The 24,631-nt window shown below is 40.0% G+C and overlaps 1 protein-coding gene across 5 annotated transcripts; it reads left to right on the forward strand.

Moving 5' to 3' along the window:
• The first annotated feature begins 533 nt into the window (after window positions 1-533).
• On the forward strand, window positions 534-21,155 carry LOC148126712 (vomeronasal type-2 receptor 26-like). Of its 5 annotated transcripts, XM_087927835.1 has the most exons (7): window positions 534-1,309; window positions 2,686-2,971; window positions 5,065-5,853; window positions 13,166-13,378; window positions 15,958-16,084; window positions 19,800-19,915; window positions 20,086-20,421. In XM_087927835.1, the coding sequence occupies exons 1-7, from the start codon at window positions 1,098-1,100 to the stop codon at window positions 20,317-20,319; spliced, it is 1,977 nt and encodes a 658-aa protein (XP_087783961.1). In that variant the 5' UTR covers window positions 534-1,097; the 3' UTR covers window positions 20,320-20,421. The 5 variants fall into 5 exon arrangements, 4 of the variants coding, with proteins under 4 accessions (XP_087783961.1, XP_087783960.1, XP_087783962.1 ...); XR_015742437.1 differs by lacking the exons at window positions 19,800-19,915; window positions 20,086-20,421 and adding an exon at window positions 13,751-13,889 and having other exon boundaries at window positions 15,958-16,157; XM_087927834.1 differs by having other exon boundaries at window positions 19,800-21,155.
• The last annotated feature ends 3,476 nt before the right edge of the window (window positions 21,156-24,631 follow it).

Raw genomic sequence — 24,631 nt, forward strand, 5'->3', positions numbered from 1 at the left:
CAAGCATGTATGTATAAGGTCTTAGACTAATCATTACCCAATACCCAAGTCAAAGTTTATTCCCACAATCTAATTATTGTAATCCACAATGTGACTATACTTGCTATGCTAAAAATCTCAATAAAAGGGAGTACTGGAATTTGCTCTGGGCTCTCATCCCGAGAACACTCACTTGTGTCTCATCTTTTCCATGAGAGACCACCACAATGATCACCTATGACCCTATTTTCCCCCATCCCTGTGGGTGTATCATAATTCAGATTGTCCAACAGAACACATTCATGGGCTAGATGTCATCAATCATGCTCTCCAATAGAGGATTTTCATGCCAGAATACCCAGTTGCCTCAGTTACAATCTCTGTAAGATAAGAATGGAATGCATTTTTGGTTTTAAACTGCCACACTGCTCCCCCTCCTGTTCATGGCAACTCTAAAACAGGCACTGAAATGTTTTATGAGTTGACATGGAGATTATGGAGATGTCATTGAAAAGAAAAGTATGAGAAGACAGGAAAGACTAAAGTTGTGTCATTAACATAGAGTTTAATCAAACTTCATAACTCTTCCTCAGCAGTCTCTGGAGAGAAGACACCATGATGAAGGACAGTAGAAGTCAATTCCTTGGCTGTTGAACTGTTTTCCTGCAACATCAGTTTCTGGACATGCCCTAACAGGAAGGACCACAATAGCCCCAGGGATATATTTGTAACTTTTTGCTTACATGCTCTTCTCCAGCTGACCCTCTGCACATAGAATCTTGGAAGAAGTTTGGGATCCCCAGATGAGAAGTTGTTTCTCACTGTAATTATCTCCATCCAATTTTTTCAGTCCTCATCTGCTACTACTCTATTGACTGTCTTTGATGTAAACATCTGAGTGAAGAAATGTGAAATGATCTTGTATCAGAAAGGACAAATGCACCAGATCACTCTGTAGGGCACAGGTTTTGGGACAGCCACAGATTGTGCTTCAGAACACACCTTTCTCTCTTTTCAGGTGAAGATTGGTTTGCCTGTGAGGTTGTTTTGAATTCTCCTAATCCTTCCTGTCTCCTTTCTTTAGAAACAGAAAGGGGATTAATTTGGCTCTATAAATTATGGATTTCCTGCTTCTGATGGCGTTGGTGTCTCAGGGAGTTTCTGGGAAGCTTGGAATGAAGTGTCCACTGAATTTTGAGATCCAGGATGAGAGAAAACCATGGAACTATTACATGCCAGGAGACCATGTCGTTGGTATAGTCACCTCTATGACAAGAACTTCGCTTGAAATGTTGCCTTTCAAGGTGGCTCCTATGAGTCCATCTCTTTCGTAAGTTTTTCAGTGTGATGGAGTTCCATTCTCTCCACTTGCAGTTTTAACACTGTCATTTTCTTTTTATTTCACTGAGTCCTATGTTGCAGGAGCTGTCTAATGTCTTGACTTGTTTTGATTTCTATGGCTTTCCTCTTTTGTGGAATAGGCTCAAATCCCAATATGGGACAAATAAAACCTGAAACAAGTCCAGATTATTTATCCATTCCCATCCAATACTGAGCTCATCCCTTGAATTCTGAGGTTGGTTTAAAGTAATGATTGAAAGGTTTATAGATGCCTCTGCCCAGCCTATTTCCATAGTTAAATAACTACTCATTGATATCCAATTTCTGATCCTTAGATGTATAGATCAATAAGGAGAGAGCTGGAAGTTATTACATGATAACCAGTGGTTTCCTTCTCCTGGATGCATTAAAATTTAATTTTCCATTCTTCATATACCCATCTTTTTAAAGTATGATGAAGTATTTGTATTGAATTATAGAATCAAATTTATTCTAAAATACCTAGGGAGGGGGTCAAGCTATTCTTCAAAGCACCTGAGGGCAGGATAAGAAGCTAAAGATGGAAACTAATCAAGGAGAGGAAAAAACCAAGAGCTAAGGAGAAATTTCCTGACAGTCAGAACAATTAATCCGTGGAACAACTTGCCTCCAGAAGTTGTGGATGCTCCAACACTGAATCAGAATCAGAACCAGAATAGAAGGGACCTTGGAGTTCTTCTATTCCAGCCCTCTGCTCAAACAGGAGAGACTACACTATTACAGACAAGTGACTCTCTTCTTAAAAACTTGCAGTGATGAAGCACCCACAACTTCTGAAGGCAAACTGTTCTACTGGGTGATTGTCCTCACTGTTAGGAAGTTTCTCCTTAACTCTAGGTTGCTTCTCTCCTTGATTAGTTTCCATCCATTGTATCTTGTCCTGGCCTTCTGGGTTTTTTAAAATGTTGATAGCCTTATTTGTGGCAGCCTCTCATATATTGGAATACTGCTATCATGTCTTCCCTAGTCCTTCTTTTCTCTAGTCTTTCTACTGTTGCTTTTCTGAGTCACTAAGGAAACAACCTTTTAACTTTATGTTGGTTGTACTTTGATGATTGAATGATTTTCAGTGCAGATTACTGGGCAAATGAAAATTAGGACTTCTACAAATAATAGTGTATTTGTGATTCTTAATTGTGGTGGAAGACTATCTCCATCCCATCTTCTCAATGCTCATAAAATATACATATCATCATGGGTGGCTATCATTTGCCCTTGGGTTTGGATCTGTATTACCTTAAGTCTCAGTAGGCTTGTGGCAACAAAGAGGATTAAATTGAAAAAAAAATCTATTGATGATGATAACAACATGAATATTATTTACAGTACAGTAAATAATTTTAAACTGCGAATCATGATTTTCGCCATTCAAATGAACAACAAGAACCCCCAGCTTCTGGACAATCTCACACTAGGCTACAACATCCATGACAACTATGTCAACACCCTTGGCACTTCAGAAGCCTTGATGGACATACTCTCTTCTGGAGAAACCAATGTTCCCAACTACAGCTGTGGAAGAAAGGAATATCTTTTGGCTCTTGTTGATGGGGCTAAGAGGGACATCTCCATCCAGATGTCAACATTAGTAGCTGCCCACAAAGTCACACAGGTTTGTGTGTGTATTTCTGTACCTGGCAAAGTGAGTGGGAATGCAGTGAATGAGGCATAAATCTAACCATATTTTGTCTACAAGGAGTGCAGTGGGCTAGGAGGTAAGATGTTGGGCTTGTTGACTGGAAGATTGGATGCTGGAGACTCCAAGCAATGGAGTGAGCTCCTAACCTTGTCCTAGCTCCCAACAATTTGAAAGCATGTGAATACAAGTAGATAAATAGGTACCACTTCGTTGAGAAGGTAACAGATGTTGCAGGTCAAATTTTGCTAGTTTCTTCTTGAGGAGAGTTGAGAGTAGATAGATAAAAAGTGCATTCCTTACAGAAGGACAATCAGACTTTAGACAGAGTAGATTCACTATTGGCAATTGCTTTGTCTTGAACCATCCAATTACAAAAAAAATGTCAATTGCTGCTTCCTTTATACATCTTAGTGCAGCATTTGACACAGTGAAGAGAGAACTATTAGGGAGGAAATTGGTTTTCCTTGAAATAGAACTCAGGCCATTGGCTTTGATCAAAGCCCTTTCTACAAACACTGATTTGAGAGTCTGGTTTGGGCTCAATGGAGGCTCAAAAAGAAAGATCAATGTTTACCAAGGTGTAAGAATACTTGCTTCATTTTTATTCAGTTTGCACATTAATGACTTATTGGGGTTAATGAAGGATCCTGAACTGCATATGCCTAAAGATCAGGAGCTAGAGGCAACTGACAGGAGTTCACCCCATCCCATGGTGCTACCAGGGATTGAACCACCAGAGTGTGGCCTACTTTTGGTTGTCCTTAAGTCACTAAGCCACCATGCATCCCAATGAAATGGATAAGCTGCTACAAATGGACCCTCCAAATTACCAAGAATTCCAATGCAAAAATGTACAAACAGGATAGTATGGTATTTACTTGAGTAAGATTAGTTGTGCACAATGATTAGTAATTGAAGGTTTAACTAAATCCCTTTTACAGAATGTACAATAAACCACTATCTATCTATAGTGATCCTTAACATAGGATTTTTTGAAATGACCACCAGAGCATTAGTATTTCATATATTATTACTAACACGCTCTGATGCTAAGGAGTTCTTCTCCCCCTCCCCACCTGAAAAGAAATCTGTTCCAAATTCAAAACACAAGCAGAGAAGTTTCAGCTTCAGTTTTAGTTTTACAGCAGCAACCAGCTTTAGTTACAGAACAGTTGAGCTAAGCCATGCCCAGGCTCCTTGCTGACTCCTTCTTGCTCACACAGCAAATACTGTTTCATTTTCCAAACAGCCCTCAACTCTCTCACAAACTTACAGGATGCTAGCCAGATGAATACCGATGGATGCTGGTAGACAGAGGCAGATTTCCCCCCTTATTTTCCTCCCCAAAAACTAAGCCCAACCACCTAGTTTTATATAGCGCGCGTGTGTGTGTGTGTATGTGTGTGTGTGTGTGTGTGTGTGTGTGTGTGTATGTATATGTATATGTATATATGTTTTCTGAGGTTCTCGCGGGTATTTGTATGTGCATCTTTGGTTGTTCGGGTTTTCTCCCGCGTAAGATTCGAAGTATCTAGGCAACGTTTCGATGAAGTCTCATTCATCATCTTCAGGCTTCTGTCTTCGGCTCTTGCTTCTCAGACTGATGTGAGATTGCAGCTGCTTCTTCTATGTATATATGTATATATGTGTATATATATGTTTTCTGAGGTTCTGAGTCACAGACAAACACAATACAGAAGCCTGATGATGGCAGATGAGATTCTGCCGAAACGTTGCTACAACTTTAAAAGCACAACTATAATGACGTGGGAAAATACCAGAACAAAGCTGAATACCATACATGTATGTATCCATGAAAACTTAAGAACACACACACACACACACACACAAAATTTATTCTTATTCTTTTAACTTGTTTTTATTTTTATGTACAGTCTTGATAAGGTTGTGTCCTTTATGTTCTGTCCTTTGATATGTTTTAATGAGTAATCAACAATAAACTATTCTAATACGTTCATGAGAAGCAAGTTAGCTTTATTAAAATCTAATGTTTTGGGCTTGATCTGACCCCAAATATAGCATAGCATTCTTTGTTGCTTTTTCAGATCAGTGATGTGTTTGTTTCAGAGGCTCTGAATGATAAAAGTCAATTCCCCTTTTTCCATGGGATGCTCCCAAAAGAAGGGATTATGTTTCCAGCAATTGTCCAACTGCTCCTCTATTTCAGATGGACCTTGATTGGGCTCTTTACTTCAGACACAGAGAAGGGAGAGAATTTCATGAGGACTTTGACTCCTGTGCTTGTCAGGAGTGGAATTTGTGTTGTTATGTCACAACGATTCTCAGTGGCTGGACATACAACAGCCCTCCTGGATGCTGTCTCTAAGTGGAGACAAGTCAATGTGTTTGTCCACTACATAGAATTTTCTAATATTTGGGACAGAGTTCTTTCTTTCCATTTAACATTTGAAGGAATTCCAGGACCCACTGAAGGGAAAGTGTGGATCATGGGAACCATTGAACATTTGATAGTGAGACAGGAGACTCTTTACAAATATGTTCATAGTATCTGGACGTTTGCTTTTCAAGGGAAAAAAAAGGCAACAGATGATGCATTGGGAACCAAACTCCTTGGAAAATTTGAAGATCAGTGTTTTCATTGTTCTTATTCAAAGCATTTTTTTTCTGTCAAAAGTCGGAAAAGATGCACCCAGAAAATGCCTCTTGAGCCTGAAAAGGAATGGAGGAGTATATGGATCCCATTCCACCTCCATTTACACAGTGTTATTAAGACTCTGGTCTATGCCTTGAATGCTACATATTCCTTTAGATCCAGGAGGAGAAGCAAGAAAGGCCAAGAGAGGTTGGGGACTCCAAGGCTGCAGCCATGGCAGGTACGAGGTCCCTACCAGGATCTATAAAACTCCAAAGGCCAACAGACTGGCCAATCTAATCACTTAGGGAATAAAGTTGTGGGGATAGGAGACAATGGTTTTTTGGCTGAATCCTAGCAAGACCAAATGGCTTTAGCTCAGAGGTGGTATTCAGTAGGTTCTGACCAGTTCTAGAGAACCAGTAGCGGAAATCTTGAGTAGCTTGGAGAATCAGCAAATACTACTTCTGACTGGCCCCGCCTCATCTATTTGCTAACTCCTGAGTCCCAGCTGATTGGCTGGGTCTTCTTTGGTTGCCCTGCACAGGAGAACAGAGCTGGAAAGCAGGTTAGTGAGTGGGGAGGGAATGGGGATTTTGCAGTATCCTTCTCCTGCTATACCCACCAAGCCACACCCACCAAGCCATGCCATGCCAAACCCACCGAGATACGCCCACAGAACTGGTAGTAACATTTTTTTGAATACTAACACTGCTTTAGCTGCATGGATCTTCAAGATCTGGTAATTTAACATATTTAGTTCTGAATAGTGTTGCACTACCCCTGAAAGAATTGGTCTACAACTTTGGGATTCTCTTGGGCTTGCGACGCCTACCTGAAGGGATACCCTGTGGGTCCAATTGGTCAAGGAATGGTGGCTGACAAGGTCCAGGAAAGGTGCCTTTTCTGCCCTTTGAAACATCTTTTCCCCTGAGGTGAGATCTGTATCCACCCTTCTTACCTTCCATTAAGGCCTGAAGACCTGGTGAAGACTTGGTGTCCTCCTGGGTGTATATCATGCTGGAGATGGTTGACAGATTAAGACAAGATACCACCTTTCCCTACAATAACATTAACATATATGCTAATTTTAAAACAATGTATGCATTTTAAATAAGCTGCTGTATGATTAGCATTATGATTAGCACGTCAGGGTTCCAGAAAAACCCAACTCCAATCAAAAACTCAGAGACAGGCATTTTCTTAAAGTTCCCTTTTATTAGAATAGGTGTACTGGCACATCTGGTAAAATCCGATTCTGAGAGTTCTGGGTTTTCCCTTAGTAATTCAAAAGTCCAAAACCCAACCCCTTCAACCCATCAGTCCACTACATGGTCCAATCACCAACCATCCCAACTTGAGACATCCCTTCAACCACTCCTTCTCCAGGTGCAGGAATAACATGACCTTGACCGAAAAGAAGAATGCTATTATGTCTAACTACCAACACTCTAAAATTCCCCCCCTCCTACTTTCCCAGGCACAGGAATGTGGCAGCATGGAAGCTTCTGGTTCTAATATGGCTTCCAAAGCTGACATAGCAACTTAAGAGTTCTATGTTAATAAATTTGAAGGACACGGTGAAACTACCTAGCCCAATTCATCTCTGAGGAATCCAAATTAATGCTTCTCTAATAGATGACTTCTCAGTTTTTCCATTATAACGAATAGTGGAAGAGAGACTGATCTTTTATGGTTAACTGGTTCAGCTCTGAAAGTTCTACTTCTTTCAGGAAGTATATTGCTAATACTTAGGTGAAATCTAGTTCCATCACCAGCAAGCACACAGTGTGGTAATCATCATATTCTGTAAGTTCTTCGTACAGTTTTGCATAAGATCTGGGGATTTACAAACGCTCCTCATGGGGGCAGTATTGCCTTTGTGATGGGCGTTTGGTCCTGTTTTGACCTGCAAAGCTTAGATGGACCAGGTATATCGGTGAAAGTTCACAGTACCCAGCCGAGCCATTCCCGTGGGACTTTCTGTGCTTAGATATTCTCACGGGACTTTCCGCAGTATATTATCACTCTGCTGAGGTAATGCTGAGGTCATTGTTTTGATTTTGTACTTGCATTTTCTTTCAATAAAAGCTGGTACCTGGGTGCTCTCAGGGCTGGCATTTGCTCAGATGGTTCCCTGCGTCTCATTTCAAGTGCCAGACCACCACAAGTGGTGACCCCGACGTGATAGTTTGGAAGAGCTATACGTTCCGACGTGATAGCTTTGAAAGGCTATACGTTTCCTGCATCCTATACTCATCGTCGCGGACGTCGACTGGGCCCTCATCTTCTTCGCTGGACGGAGATAGATTCTTTTCGTGAGTATGGGGGGAGATCTCTCGAAGGCTCAGACAAGGCACATCAGGGAATTGAGAGAGATCACTTGGAATAGGTTTAAGTTTGGAGTTCATAGTAGAGGACATGAAGTAGGAAAGAAAGAAATTGAGGACTTATTACAGTATGTTTGGAAACATATTCAGTCATATCCAGAGGGAGGTAGTATTAAAGTAGAGTCCTGGAAAAAGATAGGGAAATTTTTGCACGAGGAACCTCGTGCCCCTTCTTCAATTTTGTTAACCTGGAGGGTGCTTATGGAAGCATTAGCTACTCATGAACAACCGCTCCTAGCACCCCCCGAAGAAGGTTTGCCGCCTTACCATGCGGTACGTTTATTGCCACCGACAGCACCTCCAGATAAATCCAGAGGACTGTCAGGCACTGAAAATACTTTGTCAGAAGATAAGAGTTTGCCTTTAAGAGTTGAAGTAGATGCAGTTACTGCAGCTATTCAAGAAGCAACTAATAGAGGGGAATTATCAGGAGATGATTTGGTAGAATTTGGAGTGGAGATTCAACTTAATCCAGTAGAAATTGGTGTGGACGTTGCTTTAAATCCGCAGCGCGTGTGGAAGCCCCTAGCTCTCAGGATTTTAAAGGAAATTAAGCAAGCAGTCAAAGAATATGGTGTTAGATTGCCATATGCTCAGGCATTGTTAGAAGCAGTTGGCTATGGAAATAAAATGATTCCGGCTGACTGGAGAGCTTTATTGAACATGATTTTAACTCCAGCCCAATATTTGGTGTTAGATCAGAAATGGAGACAGCTGGCAGTTCAAAGGGGAACAGCAAATGTTACTCCAGATCAGCTTTATACAACAGTAGAACAACAGAGAGATGGAATGCCTGAGGAGGGGTTCGTTCTTCTCCCACAGTTAATTTTACAAGCCCTGGGGGTTCTCCCTGACGGCGAAGGTGGTGAGAAGACTTTTACTAACATCAAACAAGGGAACAATGAACCCTATGAAAATTTCATTAGCAGATTGAAAGTGGCTATTGAAAGGCAAATTGATAATCAATTCACCCGGAATGAATTGCTTTTGAAGTTAGCGGTAGAACAGGCTAATGCAGATTGCAAAAAGATCCTGAATCCACTTATCGCGAGTGGAGAGCGAGAGATCGCTGATCTGATAAACGCATGTAGAAAGGTAGGGAGTCAGACTTTTAACATGGAGACTTTAGCTCTGGCTCTGCAGGCAGGAAATGCTAAAGGAACTTGTTTCAATTGTGGGAAGCCTGGACATTTTAAAGCGCAATGTCGGGCTCCTGGAGGGGGTCAAAATCAGCAAAATGAGAGATCAATGGGACAGGGTGTGACCTAAATCAGTAATCAGTATATCAGATGCTCCTACAGTCTTTACTGATGGAGGGAAAGTTTTTGGTGCTTGTGTTTGGAAAGATAAATTTGGAATTTGGCATACAAAAGTGACATCAGAGCAGAAGTCTGCCCAGCAGGCAGAACTTGCTGCTGTGGTTTTGGCTTTTCAAAATTTTCAAAATCAGGATTTTAATCTAATAGTGGATTCTTTGTATGTATATAATTTGTTACCCTTTGTAGCAGGTTCTTATTTGTCTCCTGGAATATCACCCAATATTCTACGTTTGCTTTTGTTGTTGCAAGGATGTTTGGAGCAGCGTGTGAATGTGTGTTTTGTTGCCCATATTCGTAGTCATAGTAATTTACCTGGAATTTTATCACAAGGCAATGCCAAAGCTGAAAGTGCTGTAACTTCAGTTCTCACTGTCCAGCCATGGGACAGTCATAGTTATTTTCATCAAAATGCTAAAGCGTTGGCACATCAATTCAAGCTTACTGCTGCAGAAGCTGCTGCCATAATTCAACAATGTCCAACTTGTTCAAAACAGGGCACGGCTATTCCTATGGGAGTCAACCCCAGGGGGTTGAAACCTTCAATGATTTGGCAAATGGATGTTACTCAATATCCATCATTTGCACCCTGGAAGTATATCCATGTGACTGTGGATACTTATTCAGGATTTCTAATGGCTACTCCTCAAAGAGGTGAAGCGGTTAAACATGTCATCAATCATTGCATTAAGACATTTTCAGTTGCTGGTACGCCTCAAACTTTAAAAACAGACAACGGTGTGGCTTATCGGAGCACAGTCTTTGATCAGTTTTGCAAACAGTGGTCCGTGGAACATAAATTTGGGATTCCATACAATTCCACAGGACAAGCTATTGTGGAGCGTCATAATGGCACGCTCAAGAACATGTTAGCTAAATTAAATAAAAAAGGAGGGAAGCTCCTGGGGCTTCCGGCAATTCAAGATCATTTAAATCTTGCTTTGTATACTTTAAATTTTTTAAATTTATCTGGTAACCCCCCTGCGAGTGCGGCCAGCAGGCATTTTTCTTCTCCTTCTAAGATGCAGTGAGGCCTCGAGTGTTGGTGCGATTTCTTCCGGATCCGGCATGGATTCCCGCTGAGCTGATTACGTGGGGACGTGGTTATGCAGCAGTATAACATCTTGGTCAAATTCGTTGGGTTCCTGGTCGATGTGTTCGGCCTGATCATTCACAGGCGCCTTCGCAGGTGCCAGTGAAGGAGGTTTCGGAGGAGCAGGATGGCATTTCTGTGGTTCCTGATTCTCTTGATGCCGGCAGTCCAGGCGCAGCGCTGTGAAGGCTGGGAAAAGATGACTGCTTATCTGAGATTGCCAACTTGTATGCAGCAGGTTTCTTTGGGGAATCGGACTAAATTAATCTGCAAACAGCGGCATCCTTTGGTTTTTCCAGCATATTGGTCCTGGCATAAGGATCAAGACATTCTTTATTAGGGATCTGATAAGGATATTATATCTTCAGCCTGTGCAACAACTCTGATTCTGTTTAATGTTTCTGTTTTAGACTATGGACAATATTGGTGTCAATTGGAGTTGCCTAAGTTACCTTACACAGACTCTCTTTCCATTCGTCTTATGCCTCCACGGACTCTAATACGGAGGCGGAGAGCTGCTATTATCTCAGAAACTAGAGACCTTGGAGATAATTTATGGAAGGAAAATTCCTACATCAAGGACGTTCGGATTGCAGCAAAGAGTTTAAATGTAACTAATTGTTGGCTTTGTATGCATGTACCTGGGTCTGGGAAAGGTGGAGTTTTGTTACATGGTGTTCCTTTGAGTGAGCGAACCAGTGCTAATTTAGATTATAATGATTTTAATCATTGGCTTCACTGGGGTCCGGACCCTGAAGAGTGGAATCAAACATTGTTCACAACAAAGGTAACTTTCACTACCAAAGCATCGGTTTGTTATTACCGCCCCCCTGTAGGGACTCAATCTATTTTGCTGGGAAATACTACACTCTGCAAGAAGGTGATTCCTTTGGAAGGAGGATGTATGAAATGTGTAAAAAGCATTACTGGTAAGAACAACTGCATAAATCGGATATCTTCTATGTTATCCCTGGCTTTGAAAGGTTCTGATGACTGTTGTATAAATCAAACAGTCACTAAGAGGCCTGACATTGGTCACGGAGCATATGTTCTTTGTACTTGGATGTGGTTAATGTGGAAGTGGGAAAGTCAAGCCTCCGGCAATACCTATCATAAGCATTTAAAATACTTTCCTCTTCCGGATGGGTTATGGTTGTTATGTGGGGACACTGCCTATCAACAATGGCCAAAGGATTGGTCTGGAGTGTGTACTATAGGATTTGTAATTCCTGTCATCTATAAATTAGAGGGTTTACCAATTGGGATGCGTATTCAAAATCGAGAAGTTGATTCTGGCCTGACTGTGGGTGGTAATTTGTGGACTCAGATTTCTAGGGCAGCAATCCCACCTTTGGGAATAGCTATGAACTATGAAGATATTCATATTTTAAATAATTTTACTGTTGCTATGTTTAATGATACTGTTAAGAATATTAAGATGTTAAATGAAGAAGTGTCTGAAATTCGCCAAGTTACTTTACAAAATCGTTATGCTTTAGACATAATGTTAGCTGCTAAAGGAGGAGTTTGTGCTTTAATTCATTCACATTGTTGTGTTTTTATACATAATTATGAGCCTAACATTACAAGAACTGTTCATGATATGGAAGACCGCATAGCTGAACACGAAGCAGGAAAAGATGGCTTCAATAAGTCACTTTGGGCTTTGCTATGGGATTGGCTTCCTGACAGCTCATGGTTACGTTTATTGCTTCAATTAGTTGTAATAATTGTTATTATACTTATTATGTTATGTTGCTGTATTCAATGTATTCCTAATCTATTTCAAATGTGTACCTCAGCTTTTCAGCGTACAAGACCAAGTTGCGAGGGAACTGTGTATTATGCCACTAAAACACCCCCTATCTTTGAATAAATAAAAAAGGAGGGAATGTGGTAATCATCATATTCTGTAAGTTCTTCGTACAGTTTTGCATAAGATCTGGGGATTTACAAACGCTCCTCATGGGGGCAGTATTGCCTTTGTGATGGGCGTTTGGTCCTGTTTTGACCTGCAAAGCTTAGATGGACCAGGTATATCGGTGAAAGTTCACAGTACCCAGCCGAGCCATTCCCGTGGGACTTTCTGTGCTTAGATATTCTCACGGGACTTTCCGCAGTATATTATCACTCTGCTGAGGTAATGCTGAGGTCATTGTTTTGATTTTGTACTTGCATTTTCTTTCAATAAAAGCTGGTACCTGGGTGCTCTCAGGGCTGGCATTTGCTCAGATGGTTCCCTGTGTCTCATTTCAAGTGCCAGACCACCACACACAGCCTATTATAATGATATTTACAAATATAATATAGCATCAAGCTAGATAGTAGGAGATTGTGAGTTCCAATCTTGCTTGAACCATGAAAGCATCTGGGTGAATTTGGCCAGTCATTTACTCTAAGCCCAACCAATTTCTCAGGGTTATTTTTGTGGGGAGACTAGAAAGAAGAAAATCTGTTGGATATCTTAGCAACCTTGAGCTATTTGTAAAAATAATAAAGGTTGTGTTGTGTGTGTGTGTGTGTGTGTGTATTGTGTGTGTGTGAGAGAGAAAATTAGTCTAGCCAATTTCTTCTTGAGAACTCCATGCTTGTTTCCCCCCCAAGGCATTTATGAATAATCTCATTGATTGTTTCTTTGTTCAGTTTATTTGTGATGTGTTCTAAAATGTTCGCTTCAATAGACAAATTTGGTCAATTATATTTTCTCAATAGATATTTTTTTCAGTATGTGATCAACCAATTTATCTATTCTAGTTCCATCCCTTTCTGGAGAAGAATGGGTTTTGCAATATTTCCCACTGGAAATTGTACTTGGATCAAAATGGAGATATAACAGCAGATCTGAACACCATAAGTTGGGTGCTTCTTCCTTTGTTGGATCCCAGTGATGAGCAACTGGGGAGTTTTGAAAGGCAGAAATTTACAGTCAGTAAAGACACTCTGTTATTGCTAACATTGCTCAACAAGGTAAGATAAATATTGGTGTCCATTCTCTAGCTCCATTCTAAGCACCCATTTCAAGTTGGCCAAGTCAATTCACCAAGGTGGTTGACCTTCACTGAGAATTGAATGTGAGGAGTAGAAATCTCAGTCTTCTTAGACTGCTTACAATGAATTATTTATTGGCCAAGAGTGATTAGACACACAAGGAATTTGTCTTGGTGCATATGTTCTAAGTGTACATAAAAAAGAAAAGATACATACATCAAAAATCATAAGGTACAACATCTAATGATAGAAGGCATCAGTACATTAATAAGACTCCAAATTCACCTAATAATAAACGTGGATCTGTCTTTCCATGCCAGTTGTTGTTATCTAATTGTATTTCTTCAACAGAAAGATCTCTGATATGTCTATCTGGACCTTAGAAACAACACTTTCCAATAAAGGGTCAAACTCATGTTCATCTCCTGCAACAAAAAGTGCTTGACCTTCTGAGAGGCATGTTTTGCACTGATGATGTTACCTAGTTTAGGTAATGAAACATCTGCAGGAAAACAAGCAAACTCAAAGGGCACCAAAGACCCCTCACTCCAACTCTAAGCTACAAATATCCTCCTTTATTGGCACATGTTTTCATGACCTTACTGCTCCATCATGTAACTACAGTTTAGACACTAGGCACTTTTGGTTTTATTCTCACATGATGAAGACATCAGCAATAGAAATAAAAGAAAATATATACAAATAAAGATGGGCCCTCTCTTTTAAGGTTGACTCCTCTATTTTTCCTATGTATCTTAGCTGGGAAACTATCTTCAACTAATTTAAAAGGGGAGCAGCTTTGCAATGTTTTATGTAGTTTTGAAGAAACCTTTGCACGGTGATAAGCTTCTTTCTTCGTCACAGTTTTATTATATTTTCATAAATCTAATAGAATAAAACTTTAGTAAATGTAGAATTTAGATTAATAAAGTTGGAAGGGACCTTGGAGGTCTTCTAGTCCAAACCCTTGCTTAGGAAGGATCTCTTCTTTAAAAGTTCCAGTGTTAAACAATGAACAAAAAGAAATTCAATATGGAGAAAAGCAAAATTTTACACCAGGGCAGAAACAACCAAAGTTACAAGAACAGATTAGGTGAAACCTGGCTCCAAAAGAGTAACCATGAGAGGGACCTTGGAGTCTTAGTAGACAATCACTTAATCATGAGTTAGTAGTGTGTAGCAATGGCCAAAACAGCTAATACAATCTTTGGTTGTATAAACAGAGGCATAGAATAAAAATCACATGAAGTATTAGTATTAGACCACATCTGCATCCAGTTTTGGTCATCACATTACAAAAAAGATGTTGAGATTTTGGAAAAAGGGCAAAGAAGAGCAACTAAGATGATGAAAGGCCTGGAGACTAAAACATATGAAAAATGGTTGCAGGATTTGGGTTTGGCTTGTCTAGAGAAAGGAAGAACTGGGGGCATGGGACATGATAGCAGTACTCCAGTATTTGAGAGGCTGCCTTAAAAGAAGAAAGGGCCAATTTATTCTCCAAAGCACCAGAAGGCAGAACAAGAAACAATGAATGGAAACTAATCAAGAAGAGAAGCAATCTGGAATTGAAGAGAAACTTCCTAACATTGAAGACAATTAACCAATGGAACAGCTTTCCTTCAGACCAGTGGTGGTATGCTACTGGTTCAGATGAACTGGTAATTTTTTTAAAAAGGCTCTGATGATCAACTGAGAGAAGCAAGTGCAGGATCGGCCCTCTCACCCACCCCTGTGCTTTTCTCTACTTTATCCTCTCAGCTGATTGGCACTGCAGGCCTCAGCTGGTGTGTGGAAAGCTGTGTGTACACACGATCACCAAACCAGTAGTGGAATAGGTATGATCCCATTGCTGCTTCAGACATTGTGGATGCTTCATCACTGGAGGTTTTTAAGAAGGGACTGGATAGTCACTTGTCTGAAATAATATAGGTTCTCCTGTTTGATCAGGGGGCTGGACTGGAAGGTTCCTTCCAGCTCTATTCTGGTTCTGCTTCTGATTCAGTGTTGGAGTGCCCACATCTTCTGGAGCAAGTTGTTCCACTGAGTAATTGTTCTAATGGTCAGGAAATTTCTCCTTAGCTTTTGGTTTTTTCTCTCCTTGATTAGATTCCATCTGTTGCTTCTTATCCTGCCCTCAGGAGAATAGCTTGACTCCCTCCTAAGTCTTTTAGAATAAATTTTATTCTATAATTCAATACAAATACTTCACCATAAAAATATATGAAGAATGGAAAATTAAATTTTAATACAGCTAGGAGAAGGAAACCACTGGTTATCATTTAATGCTGAAATCTTTTCTTAATTCCATCTCTCCTAACTTTATCCAGTAGAAAAGTTCTTTATATCAGTGAGATATTCCAAAAGCAAAAGGGATGAGCTAAATGAAGAATCTGTCAGCAGTTGTATCACCTGCAACTATATGGATCTAGTTAGAGAGTTCACACTTCCTAAGTGAAGGACAGAGACCCTTTAGCTAATTTATGTTTTGACTTTTATTTTCCATGGATGGTGAGTTGTAAAATATTTTCTTTGTCATTCCTTATTTCTCTGTTTAGTCCCTGCCACAGTCGCAATGTGTAGAAAACTGTCATCCTGGATTTGTCAAGCAGGCTCGGGAAGGAGAGCCAGTTTGCTGCTATGACTGTGTTTCTTGTCCAGAGGGGACCATTTCCACTCAGGAAGGTGGGTCACACCAAAGAAAATGGCAGGCCTTGAGGTAATGAATGCATTCAAAGCCTTTTCATAAAAGTGCAAATTAAAAGACAGATTGAATCTCAACTGTTTTCTTTTTTTAAAATCAAGTTTTTTATTTTAATCTACATATACACATCAATACATAAACAGTGTGGCACCTATGCATCATACATTTTAGTGCAAACAAAAATAATAATATTAATCATATCTCTTGATACACATATTTGCATTCAATTATAAACCTTCATTGTTTAATTATTGAATATTTCAGTGCATTCTTCTAGTGCCAATCACCATATTATTTAAACATACATACTAATTTCATTATTCAATTTCTTTTTTTATTTTTTAAGTTAAAAAACCTCCATTCTTTTGGCAAGTAGTGTAGTTCCAGCTTTTACATCTCAATACAAACATGACCACAGTTACCTATTCATCTTATTTATTCAATTTCATATCACATTATTACTTATTGATATTAAATTCATTAAGCTTATTTCATCCAATTTCAGTTCATGTCTTAACTTATTTCATTTTTCTTAGGATACTCATATCTATCTTTACAATATTATCTAAAATTCTTGTCTCATTTCTATATTCATTACCAATATTACCTTTATCTGTCACATTTGCAATTTTATCAATCCTTATTCTATTAGTTCCAAAAATTGTCCCCTTTAGTTGTTTATTCAAGCTTACCAACTTCATTCTACTTTAATAACCATATTTTCCTATTTACTACATGTCAGATATACACATATTTTAAATCAGATTTCACATAGTATTTTCTCAAATCACCTTATAGATAATCTATACATTGCAAAAATATTAGTCTAGTCAATTAATTATAGAAACTGATATTAATCTTTCCATAATGATTCTCATAGTTTTATACATCACTGATTGTCAATAATATATAATATTCTCATTGTAAATTCCCATTTCCATATTTATTTCATTAAATTCCGATCTAATATAGTGATAATCCTTAAAACAAGAAAAGAAAGAGAGAGAGAGAAAAAATATCAGTTCCAATCTTACCTATTTTCAATACTTATTCTTATATATCATAACACATTACCTTGTGGAATCCCCTTCCCTATCCCTTTTTACCCATTATCTCTCATCTTCTTAAAAATGTAATTTCTTTTCATTCTTGTTTGCTTCCTATTTCTCTTTATTTTCTGGTCCTTTCTCATAATTCCCCCTTTTCCCATTATTATTTCCCTCCATTTCTCATTCCAATAACTTATTTTATCCCACACTCTCTCTTGATCTTTCTTTTGTACTTCCCTCTTCTGCTTTTTCCATCTCCTTTGTTTCACTTTCCGACAATTCCCCCCTTCATTGTTACATCAAACCACAAGTTTTAATTTTAACCCCCCTCCGCTTAAATGATTGTTGCTCCACTTGATCTTCAAAACTGGTTTCCTCTTTGTTTGACTCCCCCTCTGGTTCTCTTTGTTCTTCTTCAAGCTGAATTGCCATTTCTAAGTTCTGTAATATATCGCTGCACATTTCCAGACTCACTTTCATCATTTCCTTCATAACTTGTAAATCCAGTCTTATTTCAACAAGTAATTCCCCCATTGTGTCTGCTCCTTCCCCCCACCTTCCTTGATAAATATATCCAATCCAAAAATCCATTATGTTATTTCAACCAGTGTCTTTTATATTTATTTTCAACAATCAATGCCCATAAATCTTTATTTCCAGGTCTTCTGTTAGGTCCTCTTCCAACCTTTTCTCAAAGTCACCGGGTGGTTCCAAAACAGAGTTTTCAAGTATCTTTCCCCTTGTAATATTCTAGTATCACTTTTCAGGGTTTTTATTTTATTATGATGGAGTTTCTCTTATTTTCTTTTAAATTCCAAAGTCCAATTTTTTAGAAAGACCAAGCACTTTTCAAAGAATCACTGAAAATTTTCCTGTACCATCAGATGGTGCTCTTAGTTCTATTTCCACATTCCACTCTTTCTTTCACTCTTTCCTTTTTATTATAACATTTTTATTAAATTCACTAATTTCAATTATTAGCTATTATTTCTTTTCAACACGTTCAATTCCAGAATTTACTTATGCCTATTTAGTGCCAAAAGTCCAATAGTTATCCAATTTAATTTCCAAGCCTTTTGTGGTCAAATATTTTCCTTTGAATTTTCTCCTCTAAGTTAGTTTGTTGCAATAATTCAAGCCAATTTTATAAATTCCAATTTCCTTCTCACTCTCTCTGGTCATCACCTCCACATGCTTTCCTCCAAAATAGTTCTTTGTTTCGTAATTCCAGGGTATCTTAAAGTCCATGTATTTTGCCTCGTTCACACTCCACTCACTACTTCACTGCTCCAGCACAGTCTTAGTTTCCTGGACTGCTTCTTGTCTTCATGGTGGCCATTTTGGACCACCGCTGCAACTTGTCTTTGGAAGGGTTTTTCTTGACAAGGAGGGGAGATGAGGCTCCCCTCAATGCTCCAAGCAATTCCCCCTTTCTTCACCACCTCACCAGGGTGGTTCCGGTTCTACTTTGGACCCTCCAACAAGTGAGCTCAGAGTGAAACTGCACAATTGTGGATTCCACTCTGATGATGAGCAACCAGAAGTTTTATCAAATCTCAACTGTTTTCTTGTTCATTTTTCTAATTGCTCAATTTATTTCAGGGGAGGAATAACAAAAAGAACTTGAGAAAAGGACTAGTTAGAAAGAGAACTGTTTAGCACATTGGACAAGATTTACTACTGCCACTTTTAAATTTTGGCTTTACAGTATCTGCTGAACAGAACAGAAAAGCAGAATTAGAAGGGACCTTGGAGGTCTTCTAGTCCAATCCACTGCTTAAGCAGGAGATTCTATACCATTCCAGACAAGTGGCTGTCCAGTCTCTTCTTAAAAACCTCCAGCAATGGGGTACCCACAATTTCTGAAGGCGAGACATTCCACTGATTAAATGTTCCAACTATGAGGAAATTTCTTCTTAGTTATAGTTTCTTTGCTCCTTGGTTAGTTTCCATCCATTGTTTCTTGTCTTGCCTTCTGGTGGTTTGGAACATAGGTAGACCCCTTCTTTGTGGCTTCTCAAATATTGTAACATTAAAGTACCCATTGAGTGTGGTTTGTCAGCCATTTATAGTGTTCTTCTATATATTAACTTCTAGCAACATCAGATATCTTTGAAACTTGAGGAATTATATTAGGATAATTATTGGAAGGATTATTGCAATACACTAATTATCAGCTCAATGGGAAGGTATCACTGATCCACAATGTGTTGTGTTAAATTATGGGAAGCCCTCATTCTGTCCATATTACCAATGTTTCCAATAGCCATTTCAGATTATTTGCAGGACGAGCTTTGTTTGCTAGCTCACTAGATTTCACAAAATAGAAATCTTCTGAGTCCAGAATATTAAGATTTACTATCCTACAGGATTCAGGAAGTGTATCTAGAAAGTTTAACTAATTCATTATTAATGTCTAATACTGTAGGTTCCTATGAAGGGTATGGACATTAAACATAGAATCCTACAGTCCCTAAGATTTGCCCAAATTCCTTGGATTTTAGGTACATATTTATATAATAGAAAATTGTATTCTTATTAATTTTATTCTGAGAAGATGTTAAAACATGCACTTGGGAAAATGTTTCTGGTACAGCTGTTGTCCCAAGAAGCTTCTTAAAATGTGAATGCATTTTGGTATTCACAGATACAGAAAAATGTACCAAGTGTCCATCTGATCAATATCCAAATGAGGACAGAACCCAGTGTATCCCCAAAATTATAACCTTCCTGACTTTTGAAGAAAATCTGGGCATCATCCTTGTATCTTTTGCCATACTCTTGTCCTTAACCTCATTCCTTGTTTTAATTATATTTATTAAATACCGAGAAACTCCCATTGTCAAAGCCAATAATAGAGACCTCTCCTATATCCTTCTGGTCTTCCTTTTGCTTTGCTTCTTGTCTCCTTTGCTCTTCATTGGTCAACCAAGAAAAGCCACCTGTCTTCTTCGGCAAGTAGTGTTCAGCATTGTCTTCTCAGCTGCTGTTTCTTCTCTCCTGGCCAAAACGATCATGGTGGTGTTGGCTTTCCTAGCAACAAAACCAGGAAACCAAGTGAAGAGATGGTTGGGGAAGAGCTTGGCCAACTCCATCATCCTTTCTTGTTCTGCTGTCCAAATTATCATCTGCTCCATCTGGCTGGGAGTTTCTCCACCTTTCCCTGACTCTGACCTCCACTCCCAACCTGGAGAGATCATCCTGCAATGCAATGAAGGTTCTGTTGTCATGTTCTACCTCACACTTTGCTATATGGGCATCCTGGCTGCCATCTGCTTCACTGTGGCTTTCCTGGCCAGAAATCTCCCTGGGACATTCAATGAAGCCAAACTGATCACCTTCAGCATGCTACTCTTCTGCAGTGTCTGGATAAGTTTTGTGCCAACCTATCTGAGCACCAAAGGGAAATACATGGTGGCTGTGCAGGTCTTCTCCATCTTATCCTCCAGTGCTGGTCTGCTTGGCTGCATCTTCATCCCCAAGTGCTATATTATCATCCTGAGGCCAGACCTGAATACAAAGGAACAGCTTACGTCCAGAAGAAATGTAGAAATGTGAGGCAGAGGAATTTTAAGTCTCAATAGTTTCCATCATTCCACACCTAGAAGATGATCCAAGCTCCTCTCCATACATAAGAGGGCCAAGGATTTTACTTGAAATAATTAAAGAGAATTTAGAATGCCCCCAATCTTGTTCTATAAAATTCCAAGATGTCCAATGAGTTTTTTTTTTTAATTCCCAAAGTAGCATATCTGTCTACTGCCCTTAGACTTTTGTGACACAAGAAAACATATTCAGGTTTTTAAAACATGACACTCATGCAATGGGAACTTGTTGATACACCCCAAAAGTATGGGGAGGTTGGATGCTCTCTAAATTCCATTGTTTTAGTTTTGGGTTTTGGCAATAAGATTCTTTCAATCCCTTCCTGGGGGAGAGTCCAAGTCACCTTTCTGCAGCCATCTTGTTCAGCCTTTCTCTGAAAATTGCCATTTGAAATAGGAAAAAGGAAATGCTCTATCTACAAATTGTATAATAAAAGTGAAAAGTGCCTGAACGTGATTGAGATTGTCATTAAGATTGCAACTCAAGTGTGTGTTGAGGAAAGTTGGACATTCTGGCTGATCTCAGATGGCCTAAATATATTAGAGATCTTTCCAGTAGTAGGTGGATTCTCTATAGAAGCATTATGCATTTATCTTTTACTTAGTCATATTGGAATTTTATATAATGCAAACACAAGCAATAAAATATAATCCAAGCAGCATCCTAAACTTTAAAAGAGCTGATTTTAACAAATTCAGTGACAGCCTAAACAAAATTTTGAGAACAAAAATCCTAAAGGGGAAAACACTATAGGAAGTGTGGGAAATGTTGAAATATATAATAATAAAAGCCCAGTCCAATACCACTGAAAAACAAAAACAAAAAATCCAAGAAGAAACCAGCATGGTTGCACAAAAATCTCTCTGATAAACTGAAAGACAAAATGGATAAGTACAAAAAAAATGGAAAGAGGGATACATAACTAAGGCAGCATATTAACAGTTAGCCTGAATCTGTTGAAGCAATGGCTCAGAATGAGCAAAGATTTACAACAAAAGTCAAAGACAATAAAGTAAGTTTCTTTCAACATATAAATAACAAGAAAAAAGTCCAGGAAACAGCCATTCCACTAAAAAGAGTAGGTGGCAAGGAAGTAACAGGCAGTAAAGAGAAAGCGGAGCTGCTTAACTTGTTCTTTGCATCAGTCTTCACACAAAAAGAAACTATAGCCTAACCTACCAAAAATCTAACTGTGAAAGACAGACCAGAAATAAAAATTAAAATAAGCAAGAAAATGTTTATCTCATCTTGATGAATATAAATCACTGGGACCTGATGGTTTATATTCCAGAGTTCTAAATGAACTGGCAGATGTTATCTCACAAACATTGTACCATATCTTTCAAAAATCCTGGAGCATCGAGGAACTACCAAAGAATTGGGAAAGAGCTGATGAAGTTCCCATCTTGTGGGAAAAAGCGGGTGGGGGGGGAACAGACTTTGGATACCACAGACCTGTCAGCCTAACATGAATACTAGGGAAGATATATATAAGGGGGATGGCAGGGGGTTGCTAAGTGGCAAAGGGGGTGGCAGAGGAGTGCTGGAGGTGGGCTCCTCACAGGGCACAACTCAGCTTCCCCCCGCCCACTCCTCTTGCTTGGCTTGTTGGTGGCCAAGAGGAAGGCAAGCCATGGCTGACTGTTGCTGCTTGGGTCCTGCCTGGATTCTCCACAGTTGCTTAGCCTTGCCTGCTAGGGGCAGGGTTGGGGGAGGGCAATCAGGGAGCATGATGCTATGCCTCCTGCATCGCCCCTTGCTTGCCACCCCTTCCCTCTGACGCCCACCAGCCTGCATGCTTTGGCTGAATGCGGGCTGCTGCTGTGAGAATGGTGTGAGTCAAGCCTCTTGAGAGTGGATCTTCCACCAATGGAACTTGCATAGTGGTCGCCCGCACTCAGCTAAAATGCTCGGAGGGATGCCTGGCAGAGGGTGATGCAGGTAGTGTAAGCCTCATGTTACCTGGTTGCCTCCTGCAGTCCCCTTCAGCAGCCGCGACACCCAGCAGCTGACAAGATGTGGGCTGAAGGGGAGACGAGTAGTGATGGGTCTGCCCTGACTGGCTCACCTTTCCCTCTGTCACCAGCTGCGGGAGGAAGGTAAGTTTGTAGGCAGTTGGGAAAGCCCAAACCACTGTAGTTTTTGCTTTCCCAACCACCTACAAACTTACCTTCCTCCCACAGCTGGTGGCAGAGGGAAAGGTGAGCCAGTCAGGGTGGGCTGGTTCACCTTTCCTGGAGCTCACTTCTCCTGCAGCTCCTGCAATGGGTGATGCTGCAGCCTCGCTTGAAGTTCCCAGCCCTTTCCCCAAAAGAGGGAGGGGTGGAAGTCCCTTTGTTGGACCCAGAAGCCTTGCCTGCCAGTTTTTCCATGCAACACAGGATTGGGCATGAACAGAAAATTGCACCTGGTCCCTGGGACTCTGGGAGATTTGTCATGAGCGATGCTGCTAGATGACTACCTTGTTGGAAGAGAGAGTGTGTTAGGTGGGTCTCCTAGCTTAGGAGGAGAGAGTGAAGGAGGAAGGGAAGGGATAGAGAGAGAAAGAGAGATGGAAAGAGAGAAAGAAAGAGAAAGAGAGGAAGAGACAAGAAAGTAAAGAAAGAAAAGGCAAAGAAAGAAAACGGGAGAGAGAAAGGAAGAGAAAGGGAGAGAAGGGATAGGCAAAGAAAGGGGGTTGGAAGGAAGGGAAAGAAAGAAAGAAAGAAAGAAAGAAAGAAAGAAAGAAAGAAAGAAAGAAAGAAAGAAAAAAAGAAAGAAAGAAAGAGGGAGGGAGGGAAGGAGAGAAAGGGAAAGAGAGAAAGAGAGAAGGAAGAGACAAGAAAGTAAAGAAAGAAAAGGGAAAGAAAGAAACAGGGAGAGAGAAAGGAAGAGAAAGGAAGAAAAGGGATAGGCAAAGAAAGAGGGTTTGGAAGGAAGGGACATAAAGAAAGAGAAAGAAAGAGAGAGGGAGGGATAGAAAGAGAAAGGGAGAGAAAGAGAAAGAGAGAAGGGAGAGACAAGAAAGAAAAGAAAGAAAAGGGAAAGAAAGGAAAAGTGAGAAAGAAAGGAAGAGAAAGGAAGAAAAGGGATAGACAAAGAAAGAGGGGGGATGGAAGGAAGGGACAGAAAGAAAGAGAAAGAAAAAAGAAAGAAGGAAAGAAAGAAAGAAAGAAAGAAAGAAAGAAAGAAAGAGAGAGAGAGAGAGAGAGAGAGAGAGAGAGAGAGAGAGAGAGAGGGAGGGAGGGAGGGAGGGAAAGTGAATGAGATATCTAGTCCAACCACCTGCTCCAGCAGGGTTAGAAGGGAGTGCTAGCATGTATGTTTGTGTGTGTGTGTGTGTGTGTGTGTGTGTGTGTGTGTGTGTGAAAAACAGGTCAAGTAGCTCTGGGGAGGTCAGTCATAAATTAGAACACTTGCTAAGCAATCGGTCATTAAGCGAGGAACTCTGGTATTTGGTTTGCCAGTCACGTGGCCACCTGGCCATGCCCACCCAGTCACATGACCCATCCTGGTCATGTGACCACCAAGCCACACCCACCCAACAAGCCATGCCCACCCAGTCACATAACCACCAAGCAACAACCACAAATTTTAGGCCACGCCCACAGAACCAGTTGTTAAAAAATTTGAATCCCACCCCTGGGTGGGGGGCACTGAGGATGAGTTTGTAGCACCAAGGGGGTGGTGGACTGAAAAAGTTTGGGAACCACTGATGTAAAGTTTAATCAAACTTTGTAACTTTGGGTGACCTTTCACAGCAGTCTCTGCAGAAAAGACACCATGATGAAAGACAACAGAAGTAAATTCCTTGGGTGTTGAACTATTTTCCTCCAGCATCACTTTCTGGACTTGTCCTGACTGGAAGGATCACAATACCCCCAGGGATATACA

Source organism: Pseudonaja textilis, chromosome 2 (assembly GCF_049901715.1).
Source record: "Pseudonaja textilis isolate UNSWEBS1 chromosome 2, rPseTex1.2, whole genome shotgun sequence".
NCBI classification, from domain to species: Eukaryota; Metazoa; Chordata; class Lepidosauria; order Squamata; family Elapidae; genus Pseudonaja; species Pseudonaja textilis.

What these genes read in the sequence shown, in the direction of transcription:
- LOC148126712 (XM_087927834.1), top strand. Translation starts at nt 1,098, where the DNA reads ATGGATTTCCTGCTTCTGATGGCGTTGGTGTCTCAGGGAGTTTCTGGG. An exon ending in CCTATGAGTCCATCTCTTTC is followed by an intron (nt 1,310 to 2,685) that starts GTAAGTTTTTCA and finishes TATTATTTACAG; the next exon opens with TACAGTAAATAATTTTAAAC. An exon ending in GACCATTTCCACTCAGGAAG is followed by an intron (nt 16,085 to 19,799) that starts GTGGGTCACACC and finishes TGGTATTCACAG; the next exon opens with ATACAGAAAAATGTACCAAG.